Source organism: Arvicanthis niloticus, chromosome 19 (genome assembly GCF_011762505.2).
Source record: "Arvicanthis niloticus isolate mArvNil1 chromosome 19, mArvNil1.pat.X, whole genome shotgun sequence".
NCBI classification, from domain to species: domain Eukaryota; kingdom Metazoa; phylum Chordata; class Mammalia; order Rodentia; family Muridae; genus Arvicanthis; species Arvicanthis niloticus.
In genome coordinates, this window is record NC_047676.1 from 50454362 (window position 1) to 50472118 (window position 17757).

The window sequence follows — 17757 nt, forward strand, 5'->3', positions numbered from 1 at the left end:
AAGACCTCCCAGACATTTCTTTCTTCTCCCCTCTCATCATTTGGAAATCTTTAGATCTCTGGAATAGGTAAGAATTCAAGAATCACTGATATATTTTAAATAATTTTAGGTCTGGTTTTCAAGAAGACAAATCTATAGCTGTGGAGCAACTGTGGAGGTGGTTCTCAGACATACCGCTGAGTGCCTGCCTCCCTGAGGACCAAACAATTCCCCCAATTTAAATATCTTTAGAGCAGACACAGGAGGAATTATTTATTATACATTGATAGTATCGTATATTGTTACTCCTGTGCCATGCCAGTAATGAAACCTAATATTCATCTGGTAGTTGCTTTGAATGGCAATAAGATGAAGATGAACTGAAGTAAACAAGCCGAAACAAACTGTGAAATTGCACATGATGGGGATCTACCTCCACCCCACCCCCAACAGCTTATACGGCTATATGAATAGGTTAATATCCCAGCTCATGATGGGTCTTAGAATTTTTTTCCTTCTTTTTACATGTTGGTCAGATATCAGCAGAACTAAGTTCTGGGTGGGGGGAATTAAAAGCCATACTCTGTGTCTTAGGGTTGGGAACTGACCCGGAGAGATGTTTGTGTAAAGGATGGAGATCTCCCTGTTGGGAAGTGCTCCTTGGAGGATGGCTGAGGAACAGCCGCGCCCTGAGCTCTGTGTTCTGCTACAATTTATTTCCTTTGATAGCGGTTGAAAAGACAAGCACCAGGAGTAAGTGGTTGTGCCGCTGGATGTGACCAGCTGGCCCCTTTTCCCGTTTTTCTTTTCTTCTTCTTCTTCTTTTTTTTTTTTTTTTTCCACTTTCCCAATCAGTAGCTGCTTTGACAGAGGGGTGTATCAGCGCTGATTTACTCTGGACCTCTGAAGGGGCTTGACCTAAAGTCGCTGCTGAAAGCCATTTACCTGCTTGCCTGGAAAACCACCAGTCAGCATTTGGAAGAACAAAACAGGGATCCCACGGATTTCCAGTCTGATAGCGAAAGCCTCCCCTCCTCTGCCTGCCGGGGGGGAAATACATTAGGTGCCTGTCGGAGCCCACTTGCTGCGCTCTCCCGGGCGGGCGAACTGCGAGAGCATCCGTGATCTCCGAAGTTGGTGGAGTGAATAACTAAGCAGGACCAGCTGACTTCAGGCTCCAATCAGCTAGAGCGTGATGTAAGTGTTTAGCAGCTGCGGGGGCTCTGAATTAGCGTGGCCAAGTAGAGGTAGTACAGCATGGCCAGACTGTGGCGACAGGCTCAGAGAAAGCAGAGAGGGAGATGGATGAGTCCAGCATTCTAAGACGGAGAGGGCTCCAGGTAGGCGAACCTTCCATTCTTGACACGCAGCCTTGTCAGTGGCTAGTCATTGAGGATTTCAAAGTTCCTGTGACATTCCTTTACTGGACGTAGCTGTGTGCTCAGTTCTTAATATCTACTTGGTACTGGGATCTGCTGGGGCACTCGTTACAGGTCTGACACATGATGGGGGTTCAATGAGGGGAGGGTCTTTTGTCAGAGACAATAGACAGGACTTTTAGTTTGACACTTTAGGCATGGTTGTTCAGGAATAGTTCAGTCTGGGGTGGTGGTGGCAGCTGATAAGAAGCTTGGGTGTTTTATCAAATGTCAGGGAAGTCTGAGGCAGTAGCAACTCCGTCTAGTAACGGGAACACAGGACTGAGTTTTGCACAGGGGTTGCCTCCTCCTGTTGCCATCTGTGTGACTGACTGCCAGGCAGTTGTCTGCAGCTGTCAGACATCTACCTGTCGGTGAAATGAAAGTTTCTACTGGCAACTGGATCAGAGTTGTCTGTGTTTAAGAGACTAGAAAAGATGTGTGCCCCCACCCCCACCCCATCCCCGCCTGGCTTTTCTGTGTTCAACTTTGTCTAATTTACTCTCTTTCTCTTAGTGTACAAATGCATGCCAAGTGAAAACTTAGCAAATATGAAAACTTAAAAATAACAAAAACCCCACATCTGCCTGGCAGCCAGGCAGTTGCTGAGTTTAAGGAAGCCACCACTTAAATGTATTCAAATTAGTATTTACCTGCCAATGGCTGTTTGCTGTATAAAGTTGTGTGTGTGTGTGTTTTGTTGTTTGTTATTTTGTCTTGTTTTCCTTTAGGAAAGAATCCGGCTGTTATTGAGCTCTTGCTCAGTATTTTTGAAATTAAGACAGCATGCCTGCTCGAGGGTCCAGATTAGACATGTTTAGAAATGCTTATTCCATGACCCTTTGAGTCATTGTCACTTAGCCGGCTACTTTGGGTGTCGTCAGTTACTAATAGTAACATTCTTTATGTTCAGTTAACATCACAGTGCTGTGGGCAAGCCAGAGGATTATTTGTGGGTAGACAAGAGAGGGATTGAAAAAGTTGGGGTTCAGTGCCATCTATTGTTCCAGACCTAAGTAAACAGATGACCTCCTTTGAGAGTCCTGTGGTCATTGTTTCTGAACGTACAGTCACTGTTGTGGACTTCCTCTTCTTTGTTTTTGTCCTCTCCATAAAGTTCTGGTAATGCACAGCTGTTTGTGTGTCTTCCTGCCCCCTTAGGAGTCACTGGTTAAATATGGAAAGGCTCTTTGTTAAAACGGAGATATGCTGTTGAACTTCCAGTAGTGCCGATTACTGTTAATTGATAGCAATGTGTTTTCTACCCTGTAATTTAACTTAATGTTTTTTAACTATATTTTTGAGAAAAAAAAATTTGTGTTTTTTTTTTTTTTATTCTGTAATTTTTCTTTATAATGACATCAGAGATGGTTGGAGGCTTGGGAGCTTAGCAAGGTTGTTGGTTTCAGTGAGTTTTAATTCAGAAATAGGGGAGGAGTCATTTTTGGAACTTAAAGTTTAGAGCTGCATCTTTCTAAAAAATGTATAACGAAACAAAGGAACTTCACCTGTTAATGTGGAATTAGAGTGCACAATCTCTGTTGCAGCCAGCCTGCTTTGGGGGCACCTGATCCTCCAGTGTATCCCGCTCAAGAGTGAACAGTTTCTATTGTGAGGGAGAAACTGAGCCTTCTTCATGTTATAAGAAATGACATGGCAGAAGTGTCTAAAAGTTCTTCAGTTACAGTCCCGCATGTGCCCCTATTTGCTTCATTCCCTTGTCTCCAAGGCAATTCGTATTTTAAAAGACATCACAGACACAGAGCAGCTGTTTCCAGAAATTCCAGTGTAAGTAAAGGACACAATAAAAAGTCTGCATTTGCATTACAGCAGATGCTACTGTAGAACCTGTAAGAGGAACGCCACCTAGTGAGGTTAGGAGTCAGAGTGGTGGCGAGGTACATCTGGTAGCAGAATGAAGAGCAAACCTCCGTCTCTTTATCGCTGCCTCTGAGGCTCAGTGTATAGGGCATCCTGAACAATCCACATCTCCATTGGGCTCTCCTTATTTTTCTGTAATAAGGCATGCTTTGAAACAGGACGCTTGCATCTTTAAAACCAAGATGCTGGAATATTTGAGTTTTTAAAGTTAAAAGTCACCTAATATAATCAATATTAGATATTTTATTATCTTAAAGTTAGAGCCATCATTAGGAAAGCCGGTAAACATTGATTAGAGAGCTCATGACAGTTGTAAATATGCAGGGTGCTATGTACAAGAGAGAATAAGAGTCTATGCATTGAATAAATGAACAGTATGCGGAACTAACTAGATCTTTAAATAACTTAAAGCCTAGTGTCAGAAATCTGAAGTGCACAGTATTCTAATTTTCTAAAATCTAATTTTACAATAATGCAATATGTGTTCAGTGCAGAATCCTACAGTGTGTGTTTGGAACTTATTTTAAGATCTCAGTACCTCTAGTTCTTCAGAAAAGGCATACTGGTGATGTCTTTAAAATTTGGATTTTGAAAAAGGTTAAAAAAAAAAAAAAAAAAAACTATTTTAGTGAGAACATGTAATTCCTCAGAGCATGGTTACCTCATCCGTGGCAGCCTCCCTGAGCTGCTCGCCGTAAGTGGCTTTACCTTTCTGTCTCATGTGTAGACTGTTAGTGTCTCCAGTGCCACCGGTGGTATTTCAGTCACTGCTTTGGAAGTGAGAGTGTGAACAGTAGCCCCCAGAGGCTTTCACTGTTAGATTCTGGAAACTTCCAGACAGCATCTCAAAACAGGAGGGAAACTGACTGATGGACTCGGGTAGACCTTGGACTTTGGGCAATTTGAATTTCTAGACAGGTCTAATTTGTCAATGGATAACTGGCTCCTTTCAGACCTAATATCCCTCATCTCTGGGTCATATTTTTTAACTGTCAGGGGAATTAATTGTTTTAGTGATTTCCATTATATGTTTCCTTCTTATTTGTTTTAATGAGAGTGTCCCTATCTCCAGTGATGGATTCTGAGGCTGGAGAACACTGAGTACCCACCATCATTAAGGCAGGTGTGAGGGGGTGAGGTGTCTGAGGAAGGCTTCTACCTTTCTCTTCCTGCAGTCTTGTTGAGCTCTGACCTGTTAGGCATCGTCTTCTCCCATTAAATATTCCCATTGCAAGTCTACCTCCAAGGCAGCATGTTCTGTTCGGTTGTGGAAACAATGTTTCCTTCGTGCAGAACAACAAAGTAACTAGACGCTCGTCATTCAGACCCCACCGGATGCTGGGCTTTGTTTGATTTTCTTTCTTTGCCTGATCTCGTCCCCCATCCCCACACCTTAGAGAAAAAACTAATAAAGAGCCTATACAAGCCTTTTGTCTGATTTTCCTCTGACATTGGTCTAGAATTCAAGTTTAGAAAGAGAGAATGGTTGGAGACTTTGTTTGATCTGAGTATCAGATCACCTCTACTTTGTGATTGAGTGTAGGTCATTCCAGTCGTAACATTCCAATGTCCCTTCTGTGCGAACCTTAATGTAATTAGAGGTGTGTTTACACCTTATCTGAGATTTAACAGCGCTCTCCTTACGTGGGGTACCACTCTGTCCCTATTCATTTGAAGACTCTGGGTGGCTATTTAGAGTTAGAAGAACACAGTAGACAAACTGGGGTCATAAATTCCTCTTGGGATGAGGTACTTTTCTTCTCCAGCAATTCTAGAAAACCCTGTAGATTTCATTGAGGCAGGAAGAACTTCATTGGGGTATGAATGAGCTTTTGCTATGAATGGCCACCTAATTTGTTAGACAGATTAGAAGCACATGAATGCTGTTTCTTATGCATTGGAGGAACAGTTTACTTTCTGCTTGGAGACAGGCATGATTCTATAGCTTGCTGATGGTTAATGCTGATAGGTCTGAATTCAGAAAAAATTAACTCATTTATACTCTACAGATCAATAATCTTAATAATAAAAATGTTAGTGATGTAAAAATAAGTAAATTGAAAGCCATGCATGGTGGAGTATGCCTTTAATCCTACCACTCAGGAGGCAGAGGCGAGTGGATCTCTGAGTTTGAGGCTAGTCTGGTCTGTAGAGTGAGTTCTGGGGCTATACAGAGAAACCCTGTTTCATAAAACCATCTGTCAATCAATCAATCAACCAATCAATCAATTGATACTAGATCCTATTTTTTCATAGTTAAGGACTCAATATGTTATCATCTATCTTTGTAATCATTCTCTGTATCACTCTCATTCCCAGATTTGATTTCTCTATCACTTGCATCCTCTTACTAAGCCATGTTGATCTCCATGAACATATATAGACTTTAGGTCTAACATTCTTCCCTCCTGGATTGCCACGACCCCTGTTGGAGGTCACATATCAACATCTGCATAATAAATATTTTCATTACAATTCATAACAGTATCAAAATCACAGTATCAATGAAAACAATTGTATGGTTGGGGTCACCACAACATGAGGGCTGCAGCATGAGGAAGGCTGAGGACCACTGCCTCAGCTACCTCATCTCTATTTTCCCTTTATCCCTATGAATAAAGCATGATCAGGAGCTAGTGGAAAGAGGGGCTCAGCAACTCAGGCACCCAGCATTATGTGAGGGGACTAACCCAGGAGAACTCTTCTGATTCGTCTGCCAGACCGTCCTCTAGCAGGACCCAGCATAGAGTCCACAACCTCATCCATCTGTTTGTCCAGAATTACTGGACAAACAGTAATTTTTGCAGAATTACTGCCTAATACTAAGTCCTTTTATTGAGAGCTGATGAGAAAAATGACTGAGAAACATCTCTCTACGTTTTGTAGTCCACCCCAACCCTGGAAGCTCCACCCATGATGCTGGGTGCTGTCCTTAGTTAGACCCATAGGATAAATTGGTTTAGACCCATACGATAAGATGGCCAATGAGCAAGCCCACCCTCTCTTTCCAGGTGAGCTAGTCTGCATCTTTTAATCCAGTTATGAGCACCCTATGCTCCTCTCATGTGTGCCCTAGCTGCTCAGAATTGACTACATATGTAGCAGACCGCTCTTCATTCTTCAGTTCTCGCTTGCTTCTTTGAAGTGTCTCGTGGTTTTATTTATTATGCCTTTAAAATTTTTAAGCTATCTGAAAAAAAAAATGCCTTAGAGTAGATAGGTCCTAAACTTTGATAATGTCGCACTCCGAACAATGGAATTACTTAAAAGAATGTGAGCAGAGTGGAGCAGATAATAGACAAACTGATCAATAAACTATAAAAATTGAGAATCACATGAACTTAGAAAAATCAATATGCGTGAAGCAACCAATCATTTTATTGTTGGCACTAGAACCTAACAAAAGCAAGTAGGCTGCTTGAATTTAGTAGAAACTTATTAATAGATAAATTATAAAATACAAGTAGACCGTACCAACTTCTCTTGGAATTACATATTTTTCTTGGCACCAACCATCAACAGGGATATTGGCAGATAACACACGGGAGAGGACACGTGGGAGAGGACAGCACTGCCATTAACGCCATGGTTTTGAAATGTGTTTGGTGATGTCAGAAAGTTGACAGTGCATCCAATGATTAGGAGAGCAGGCTGCTAGCTCACACTAACACATAAGCTTATTAAAAATGTGTACCATCCGCACATGCAAACACATACATGGAGCAGCGGTGTGTGTGTGTGTGTGCGCGTGTGCGCGTGCGCGTGCACACACATGGGTGCTGTGCCTGCCTAATGGGATAGAAGGCAGGAGCCTGCATGTGCTTTAGAGTGTTGAAAGTCGTCTCTTCTCTACCATGTACTGTGTGATCTCAGCCGCTGTTTGATTCTTCACCAGTAAGCAAATAGCACTTATTTGCAGAGTTCTTAAAGATGGATCACAAGGAGGTATAAGAAGTCTGAAAAACCACTCATTTTAGCCGACACCTAAAATCTATTTTGTTTTTCTTCATATCATCCAGATAAGAAGAAAACGCATCGACAGATTAACCCCTTCATGTCTAGGTGGTATGAGACCATCGTATCTGTCTTCATTTCCTTTATAGCAAACATGATATGCTTTGTTATTGTCAGTAAAAGAGAGGGTTTGTAAGGACTGGTTTTATTTCTTCACTGTTTAAGAGAAACTTTGGAAGTCCCTGGTGCTATCAGTGAGCTTCCTGTTGCCTGTGCTCTGGACATGGCACACAGGGATTCCGTTACCATTTGTCAGGGGTGCACAGGTGTGGCTGAAATGTACTGTTCCTTAAGCCATGACACACAGAGCCGTGGATCACTGGAAGTGCTGTGTCTGGCCTTCTCTCTTCCAGTAAGATGTGGTTTGTGTTTTCTGAATGGACAGGTAGGGGGAGGGCGTGGGGGGGGAGGATGTGTAAACTCTTTGTATTATTTCTCGAGTTCCCAGATAGCATCAATGACAGTAATGAGAGTGCACAAACCATTTAGCAACCCACTTGGGAGCATGCTTATTATAGTGGGGATGGCTAGAGGCAGCACTGGATCATTACCCCAAAGCGTGGACATGCAATTTTACCTTTTCAGAATTGTTGCCAACATACTCCATGGTGTACATCAGAAAACCACCTCAGGGGCATACCGGGACAATTGTCTTGCTCCTGCAGCTTCCTCCTAGTGCCAGAGATAACAGATGCCCACAATTTTGACTGGAACTCTTTTCATGGAAATCACACCTACTTTAGTTCTCATAGTTATTATTTTACATGGGTTATGTTTCTGCTTTTCCTTTAGGCATCGAATAACAGCCCTTACTTATCCTTTGCCTTCCTTTCCAGAGATGTTTAACAACAAAAACAATGGTGATGGTGATGATGATGGTGGTGGTGGTGATGATGGTGATGATGACAATAGTTGTATTGAACAGGTCTATGTCAGAAAACTGTGTTTTGTCTCCAATATCTACTGTGTATTTTTCATGTAGACTCTAGCAAGGCAAAAAGAGTTGAATGTGGAAGTGACACCACGGGAGAGACTTATAGAATGGTGCAGGTGACCAAAATTTTCAAGCGTCATGAATTCCAGGCCATGTTAGTCATGACCTTATGGTGGTTGAATCGCTCTGTCAAATAGTGGAAGTCAAATGAGTATCAAGCAGGTAGTAAGATCACTCTGGGCAGGTTGTACACACAATGAGTGCAAGGCATAGCTGACAGACACGTCCACTCTCTTTATAAGGAACTTCAAACAGTTTTAAGAGGAAGCAAAGAACCAAGTCCTCGTAACGGTGTTATACCAGAGCACTAAACATTGTATAGGGAGGCCATTGCGGGATTTCGAGTAGAGCATAGAAATGTCTTAGCAGCTATCAGCCGTTCATGGAAAATGCTTGGAGAAGCCCAATACTAGAAGCGGGACAAAGCACGTCAGGCTGGGAGTGAAGTGAGCTGACCTGTTGGACCGAGCTGCTGACGGAGGAAGTACAAAAATAGCAATTTAAGGCTGACATCAACAGGATGTAGTGACTGACGCTGGTGAGGAAAGGAAGGATGGAGAAGACTGGAGGTGACTCCCTGGCCGGGATAGGCTAGCGAGCAGAGACTAATAACAGGAAGCGGAAGCGGAAGTGGCTGGAATGTTGAGAAGAGACATGGCACTTGTGCGCGCCACCTAGAGGCCGTGTGCAGGGACCAGTCATGTGTGTAGTTTGTCTTCTCCAGAGGTGTCTAGATGAGAGTCTGACATGATCAGCCATAATAAATGATTGGTCTAGACCACGAGTAAAGGGAGAAGGCAGATTCCCCAGATTAACGGATTTATGTTAGATTAGTTTTGAGAATTATACCACAGTGAGTATATTAATGCATATTTTGCCTGGATGGTTAAAATTGGAGCACAAAGTAGTTTAATGGTTTTAGTGGTGCACCTTGAAAATAATGTATCCAGAAGATATGTATTTTTTTTCGTTTTCTTTTTCTTTCATTTTGAAAATTGCTTCTAACTTTGACAACTTGCCTACAAGTTTCATTCCAATATAATTTTGAAAAGCAGAGTAAAACACCTCAGATGAGAGAGGCTATAATGGAAAAAGCAATTCATTCTTAAATGAAGATGATGAGGCAGGCACCATATTGCCTGAAACAGTGAGTGAATTTAAAACCTACGTGAGATTACATCAAATTCGGGTGAAATTCTTCTTCCATTTGAATGGAATATCTGTAATTGAAGATGAAGGATTTACCTTAAAAAGACCCTGGATACATGGGACTATTTTAATCAGTTTTCTGATACTCTTTCCAATTTCTTTTGGCACCTGTGAACATGTACAAAAAGCCATTAAGTCATATTGATAATACAAATACTAAACTCTTTTTTTTGAGAAGTCAATATATGAGAATACTGGCTTTATTTTATTAGCAATACTTGCTCAATTTCATTTGTTGAGAACATGCAAATCCTCGAAGAAGTTGTAGGAACCCACAGATTTTGTCAGAAGTTCAAAATAACTGAAGAAAAACATTATCAGACTAATAATTTTGAAAACTTGATGCTCCAAGTTAGAATTAGGTCTGGATAGCGGACTGGAGAGTCGGCACAGTAGTTAAGAGATCTTAGTGTTCCTGTTCAGGACCCCAGTTTGGTTCCCAGCACCCACATCAGGTGGCTTACATGCACCTGTAACTCTAGCTCCAGGAATTCTGATTCCCTCTTCTGGCCTCCACAGGTGCCTGCATCCATGTGCACAAACCCACATCCAGTCACACAGAGATGCATACTTAAAAATAAAATATTTTTAAAAAGAAATAAGCCTAGATATATTTCATTTTGTGATTTTATCATATGATGCTTTAATGAAGCATTAAAGTTTCATAGCTTCTTATGACATATTCTCTCCGTTTTGGCATTACTGTGAAGATAAATTGAATAATACTACTGATGATGCTATTTGCAGTTTTCTGTTAAAACCTTATTCTTTATATTAATGGTGAAGTTCATGATTCCTTTCTTAGGATGTATGGTAACCCAACTGTGAGACACATTTTGGTAAGATGAGTCAAGTCTGATGATGTACAAGAGTAGATTATTTTTATTATATATATCCCCCTGTAGGTAGAACTCAGTATGCATTCCCTTCATGTAGCCTCATGGTCAGCAGGGGTACTTTCTCCTGGATGAGAGTCCAGCCAGGAGAAAGTATCATTTCTCCTGTACTATTTGTGACCATCTGTGTGTCACGGCTGAGGTCTTGGAGCATGCTCGATTGGCCCATTTCACAGAGTTGTCTCTGGGGACTTATCCTGAGGGGAACATGGCCAGAGCATCCACTGTCCATTAAGCCTGGGCCCAAGAGCCTGGAAGTCAAAGCTAGTCGGCTCGCGTGATCCTTGCAGACCGCAAATGTAAGTTCTGACTTCTGCAGTCTGGTATGCAGTGTATGATAGCAGTAGACACAGCCAAGCTAGGCTTCTGTGTTGTTAAGAGCAGCGGCTGCAAGGTCTACCAGGCTCCCATCTGCGTGTTGCTGCCAAGTGTTAGCTCCACCCCCTTAGGCGCGTGCTCCTCTGAAGCTTTGCTTTTGTTATCGGCAAGATACAGTTCTTAACTCAGAAAGGTGTTGTAAAATCAAGTGTGCTGTGCATGCGTAAATCACCTTGGGCGGTGTCAAGGACACGGGGAGGACATCCTAAGTTCCTGAGTTGTGACTGTGGCTGCTGCTGTCTGTGCAGGCTCCCAGCACGTGCCTCACACATGCACAGCTTCAGTTTGTTTGGGAATCAGTTTCCTCTGCTGCACGGAAGTGAAGTGAGGATTACTCAGCCAGGTGATCATGAAGACTTAAAGCAGGCGACTTTCTGTGCTAGCACTCTGGGCTGCCAAGAGAAAATGACAGTCGAGAGGGTTTAGCAGTGCAGTCATTTCTCTCAGGCTGATGAAGAGTCTGAAATCATGGTGCCTACAGATTCTGTGTCTGCAGCCTCTTTCTACTTACCTGGCCAGATGCTGAGGAGAGAGATACTCTGGCTTTCATTTCAGTAAAGGCACTGGGCACATCCTCAACACCCCACCCATTATCAAACTCAGCCTTAATTACCATTCAGAGGCCCACCTGTAAATACCACACTGGGAGTAAAGGCTTTGGCATCCGAGTATCTGGGATGACGAGGGGGATACACACGTTTACACCACAGTGCTAACCATGGCATGGGAGTGGACAATTAATAAAAGGAGGTTTATCGTGTTTACTAGTCACACATTCCCTCGTTCCTGATATATTCTCATTTCTTTCAACTACTTTTTATTTTTAGTTCTTAGGGACCTACTATGAGCCAAACCTTACACCTCATCCTTTGGGCTTCTTGGTATCTAATAACGCTGTTTTAATTAAAAGGAAGGTAAAAGGACAAGGGAGGACAGGAAGGGAAGAACCATGGCGCCACTTGGAAGGGCCTGGAATGAGAAGGTTATTCAAAATACCTAGCAATGGGCCTCTCTGGGCTTTACAAAAATTAGTGAATAAGGGAATTCAGGAATGGTCAAGGGAAACTGTCTTGGAGTCCATCAAATCACCCCACCACATCAGATTCACCCCATGGCACTAGGTAGCCAGGACAGAGTTTAGGGGATGGGTCCCACGGTCCTCCTGTGTACAGCTTGATGTATGTAGTGGTGATTGTATTGAAACTAGTTTAGTTTTAGAGACACAGATGGACAGGCTTACCTTTCTACCAGACTACTGTCCTCAGTCTTCTTATTTTAATGTTCCTTCCTTGTCTGTTACTTTGGTGTGTGTGTGTGTGTGTGTGTGTGTGTGTGTGTGTGTGTGTGTTTCCTGGCCATACAAGCTGTGTCTGCACTTTGTATTTCCACTCTGGAATTGTTCCATCGAAAACCTGTGTTCTCAATATATTTGCTTTGAGATGACTTTGATGTGCATTTGTGGGAATAGGTTTTGAGCTCCTGGATAGTAACTTCACTGTGCCACTTTCTCTAGAAATTAATTGGCTGATTTGGTTTGGAGGCGAGATGCAAGTCTATACATCTGACCAATTTCACAGCGCTTACCTTGAAAGCTATTGAAATGCAAATCCAGGCTACCGCTTAGAGACTCCCAAGAAGTCAGACATTTGGTTCTTTGTTTTCTTCTGAAAAATAAGCATTCAAAATTCATGCACAGTCTTTATTCATGTGCTTTATAGTTAGGTTCTGCCTGTGTGTCTAGATAAATCCCATTACTATTATTTAAAATTTCATGAGTGAAACTCTACATCTCTTAACACCACATTAGCCTAGTGAATGTTAACCAATCAAGATAACTTGAAATTTAGGGTTTAAATATCCTCCTGCATTTGTTCGCATATGTGCATATATACGTACCCTGGGTCTGTCCCTCATGGATGCTATCGTTAAATCCCCTCCCTATGAAAGGGGTAAGGAGTCAAAAGGACTTGATGCTGTTTTGCCCTTTTGTATGTGACACTTAAAAGGCTTTTGTGAGACGGAGCTCTGATGTCAAAGCTCCTTTTCTTTGTGTGATGGTCACTACTTTAGTGGTCATGAAAGGGAATGTTCTTCCCTGCTATGTCCGTTCACCTGTGTTTTCAAGTCCTGTATGACTTTCCATTTGTCAGGTGCCTTGGAGAGCATATTGGATGTCAGTAACATGGTTCCACTGCTATTTGATCTGCTCTATAATTACACCCCGGCCCCCAAACAATCACTGTCTTCCAGGGCCATCTTTCCCCTTGCTGGAAGGGAGAATGGTTTCTTACCTGATCCAGAACTACTCACTCCTCCACACCTGGTTTGGTAGAAAGAACACAGGGTTAAGTGGAGTTCTTTGTTAAATGTTGCATTTCTGGGGAGGAACATTTGTAATCATCTGAATTAAATGTTCTGTCCCTCTGTGAGAGCCATGTCAGGAGGAAGTTTGTCAGCTCTTTTTGTACCATGAAAGGTTCTGTCATTTCTTGGAAGGGCTGATTGCTCAGAGAACATAACAAGCTTCCATTGGGAATTTTGATGCATGGATCGGGATGTACCTGTGCCCCTCCTTAGAACACAGAAGTGTTTTAGAAATGACCAAAGTTGAACTCTTATTAACTTTTTTGAGTTAGCTCCATTTGGGGGGACCCAACCCCCCTTCAGTTTGTTAAAGTGGAGAACTGGGAGCCTGGCAGCAGCTACACTGAACAGTGGCCACACAGCATCGTTTCCTGCCTTCTCACTCGAAGGGTGTCTTACATTATATTAGTCCTTCCTGTCATTGTCAGACACTTTCCTTAGGTTGTTCTAAACTGGAAGCTGGTGTGAAGTCTGGCATTCACCTCGAACAGCTGGTCTCAGACAGTTCAGACTCCTTACATGTGTACGTGTGTGTGTGTGTGTGTGTGTGTGTGTGTGTGTGTGTGTGCACGCGCATGTGTGCATGAAGGTTATGGATGGTTGGTTCCCCACTTCTGTACAACTACCTCCCACCCTGGGCTCCTCACCCCTCAACTTTTATTATGCTGTAAACTTTCAGACATAGACATACACCGACTTGATGCTATTCCCACCCAGATAAAAACAGTCCTTACTTTAGGGACACTGCATCATGTTGATTTGATTTGAGGAAGCATTGTTGGATTATATAACTCTGCCAAAAACAAAACAAAGCAAACAAAACAAAAACAAACAAAAAAATCAAACTGATCAGTTACATTCTTGTCTGCATCCCAGCCCTTCCTGGAATTAACTTGTGGTCTGTGCAGAGTGCTTTGGTTCTGTGGCATCATTACTAGGCCCATCTCAAGGGAACAGTCAACCATTCACTCAACAGATATTTGCTTTGCACTTTTAAGTTTGCTAGACTGGAGATATAAGATTATGTAGGTCTGGATTCCTGTTGTCTGCTGAGAGCTTATGGCCAGAAATCGAGAAGAGAAGAAAGACTAATCCCACACAGCTGTGTGCTGAGATGGTTTGTCAGCCACGTAGTAAGCCCTCAGTAACTGGGGGGACCTGCCAGAATGCTGGGAGAGCGCTTTGTGCAGTGCAGTGACAGGGTTATGGGAAACAAACACAAAGGTAGAGATTGAAGGGTAGAGAGTGGTAGCATTTCCACCCTGTTCTTGTTAAACTTTGGGTCTCAGTGGAACATTTGAGAGGAGATGTGTGGGAGACAAGAAGTCTGAAGAGATGAGACCAAAACCAGCTCAGCAGCAGAGATACAGGTGGCATTATCATACAGGTATTAATAAAACCATGGGAACAGCATCAAAGGTGACCTTATCAACTTTTCTTGTACTCTGGAAGGTTCTTTTATTTCCAGAAAGGGCTGGTTACTCAGAGGGGGAAAAATACTCATGGGAGTTTTGATATATAGACCAGGATGCATCCATGCCCATTTTCAGAGTTCAGAATTTATAGAAATTCTTGTGGTTGGACTCACTTTCTAACGTCAGTAGAATGGAGAAAGTCCTGCAGTAAGCACATGAGGCAAGGGGAGTAAGGGTGGACCTCCGTGCTTCGGTGGTCTCTGGTCTCGATCATGTGCTGGATAGAGACTACAAGGACAAACACAACTGGAAACGGTATTCTGAAGCTTATGGCCACAAGCAGAGAAGACAGACTAGTATTAAGTGATGAACAGTAGCTCCACTATTCGGTGACACTTCATGAAGGGAAAGGTAAATTAGTAAGTAGATAGTTATACATTAGTCAGTGTATTATCCAGGTTTCTTCACTGGGACTTAAGAGATACCCTTGAAAATAAGCATCCTCTGTAGCAGTCCTGAATATTAATTTGATGGAGCTACTAAGTGCATGGCAACATCCTCAGTGTCTTACCATGTCATCTCATTTCTCCAGTGGCCCCTGGGGAAATGCTTTTCTCTGTCCTCAGGAGAGGAAGCGGCAGAGTTGGCTAACCTGTCATGAATTTATAGGATCAGCAAGTGACAGCAACTAGCTGCAAACCAAGATGTCTGGATTAAAAATCAGAGTGGTCTGACCTCATTTTTGATGACCATGTTCTATTTGCCTCTCTGATATCAACAGAATGGCCCACTGTGACAAGGTCACTAAAAGTCTCATGCAGAAAAATGTGTGCTATGGTTCAAATTTGTCCAAGTGTCCATGTGTCTGGAGGTTGGCCTCAGGATTGGACATGTGAGGGCTAATGGAATCTTTCAGAGCTAGAGCCCCATGGGAAGAAGTCTTCAGGGTCGTTGGGGAATGTCCTGGAAGGATTCAAGGCATTTCAACATCCCAGTTAGTTGTTCTGAATTAGCTGAGTCTGGTCCCATTACCTCTTCTTTGCTGCTTCCCACCTTGCCAAAAACTCATTGTTGCAAATGCTCTCCTATGAGGCTCTCGATAGAGCCTGTCTGATGTCCACATACCATCCTTAAATCTTTAGAACCTAGAGCTAAATAAACATGTTTTCACCATAAGTAGCCTTCCTTTGTTGTAGTGACAAGACTGATCAATGCAACCCCCAAATCCGGAGATAAATGTGGCACAGTGTCTGTGTGTAGCCGGGTTGAGTAATGGTCATGGGTTCTCTCATCTTTTCTTCCCCAACAGCCTTGGAAAGTTTAAGCTACATTGCAATTTTCCAAGTGTAGGCTTGAAGTGGGGATTGCGGCTTTGGACATTTATTCGTGAAGCGGGGATGGAGTGGACATTAGTCTTTTAAATAGAGAGACACTCTTTTGGTCTGTGGAAGTGAAGTTAGTTTGCTTCTAGAGCTAAATAACTCGGGGCCTAGAGAAAATAGGTCTAACTCACAATTTAAAGAAATAGAGTCCAAAATTAAAACAGCAGAAGTTTCATCGCAGTATAAAATTCCTAGAACACTTTCTTGGAGTCTGGAAGGCTTTCAGGAAGCAGTGGGGAGACAGAAAACCATTCTGGTAAAGAGAAATGACTAAGGCAGAAAGATAAGACTTAAAGTTGTCATTGCTGTTTGAACAAACTTCAGCACTGGTGAGAGAGAAGCCCGTGTGGGAAGTTTATTAACTTCCTTGTGGAAAGTGATTTCAATTTAGAGTTATGCCTGTGCATGGCTGTGCCTACCACACTGAGAGCTTGTATTCACAGATGTGTTGTACAGGTTTTGAACGTCTCCTTGGCACTGGTTCTCCTGGTCACCTTCTTAGACCCTGGTTTCTACCTGAGAAAGATACTTCCTCTTGCTGGGTTTTTCAAGGAACGCAGAGCAGTGTCAGTAACACAGAGCTGCTCCTATGGAGACAGCCTGCTCTGGGAAGCTGGCAGTACAGCTGAAAAGGCTAGCCAGGAGAGGAAAGCTAGCAGAGCAGAGTCAGCCAGAGGCTGTTATGTCACCCTGGCCTGATACACAGTTACACCAGTGGGTAAGTCCTTTACAGTCTCGAAAGGCAAATCTATTATCCTTTCATCAATGAAACTCAAACAGTTTGTCACTTGAAGAGAATGTGCCCTTAAAGTTTTATATTTTAATGCGCTTACTATTTTCTTAATGATACAAGTTTTCCCTTTTAATACTTAATACTTCTGAATCGTTTATAGCTCATTTGGCCACCGTGGTGACCTGAAAATGAAATTTCTTGCATTTTTCTTGGTTATCCTGTCTACTTATCCTTGTGATTGCATGATCTAAATATGTCTTACACAAGACAGTTGGTTTCTGAATGGGTTGGAAGAGAATAAAAAATGGACACGGTCACAGGTGTCGAGTCTGTTACTGTCAATTACATCCGTCTCAAGACCTTTTTTCTTTGAGGAATCAGTGTGCTTGTGTTCTAACTCTGCTTTTTAAATGCCAGCAGGTTTCTTGCTTGGCAAGTAAAGATCTACCAGGTATGGATCACATTCATCCAGCAGCTATCAGATATTTCAACGTGAGGATTAGAACATGTGGTGAAAGGGAACCTGCCCGGGTGGTTTGCTGTTGGTTTTTGTTTGTTTTTTCTCAGTGTTCTTCTCTGGGCCCAGCACTTGTACTTTGTGAGATGTTCTCAGAATTATAGGCTGCTACTCACTTTCTACAATCTCTCTTATGGACCATGTCACATGTCTGAGGTTGGCCATCCACAGGTGGCCGCTGTACCTCTGAATGTCATATGAACAGAACTTGCTTTTCTGTGGGGTATCCTCAGCAGCCTGCTCTGCTCTTGCCCTCGCTGATGTGATGGGACTTAACATCAAGAACCTCACAGAGCTCAGTGAAATAATTACACACCCAATCCCAGTCACAGCTAACAGAGGGTGCCCTTGTTATAGGCTTTCTTGGTTCTTTGGGACATCTTTGATTTATGATGAGGGCATCACCAGCAGACTAGGCTCGATGACCTAGATGAATTGAAATGTGTTTTCAGAGTTGGTAGAGATTTGAGATTTCTGTCTAGTTCACCCAGTTTGTTTTGTTCTGCTTTATATCATAGCAGGAGAGGAAGGGACTGGCAACAGCCAAAATCCATCAAGACTGCCTGGGGCATCTCTG

The 17757-nt window shown here is 42.6% G+C and overlaps 1 protein-coding gene across 3 annotated transcripts in view; it reads left to right on the top strand.

Annotated features, from left to right (window-relative positions):
• Window positions 1–1217: 1217 nt before the first annotated feature.
• The window catches only part of LOC117723774 (microtubule-associated serine/threonine-protein kinase 4), a 349397-nt gene continuing 332857 nt past the window's right edge, over window positions 1218–17757 (top strand). For all 3 annotated transcript variants that reach the window (XM_076916253.1, XM_076916254.1, XM_076916258.1), the window contains exon 1: window positions 1218–1319. In XM_076916253.1, the coding sequence (XP_076772368.1) occupies window positions 1281–1319 (39 nt within the window). In that variant the 5' untranslated portion in view covers window positions 1218–1280. The remainder of the gene's footprint in view (window positions 1320–17757) is intronic.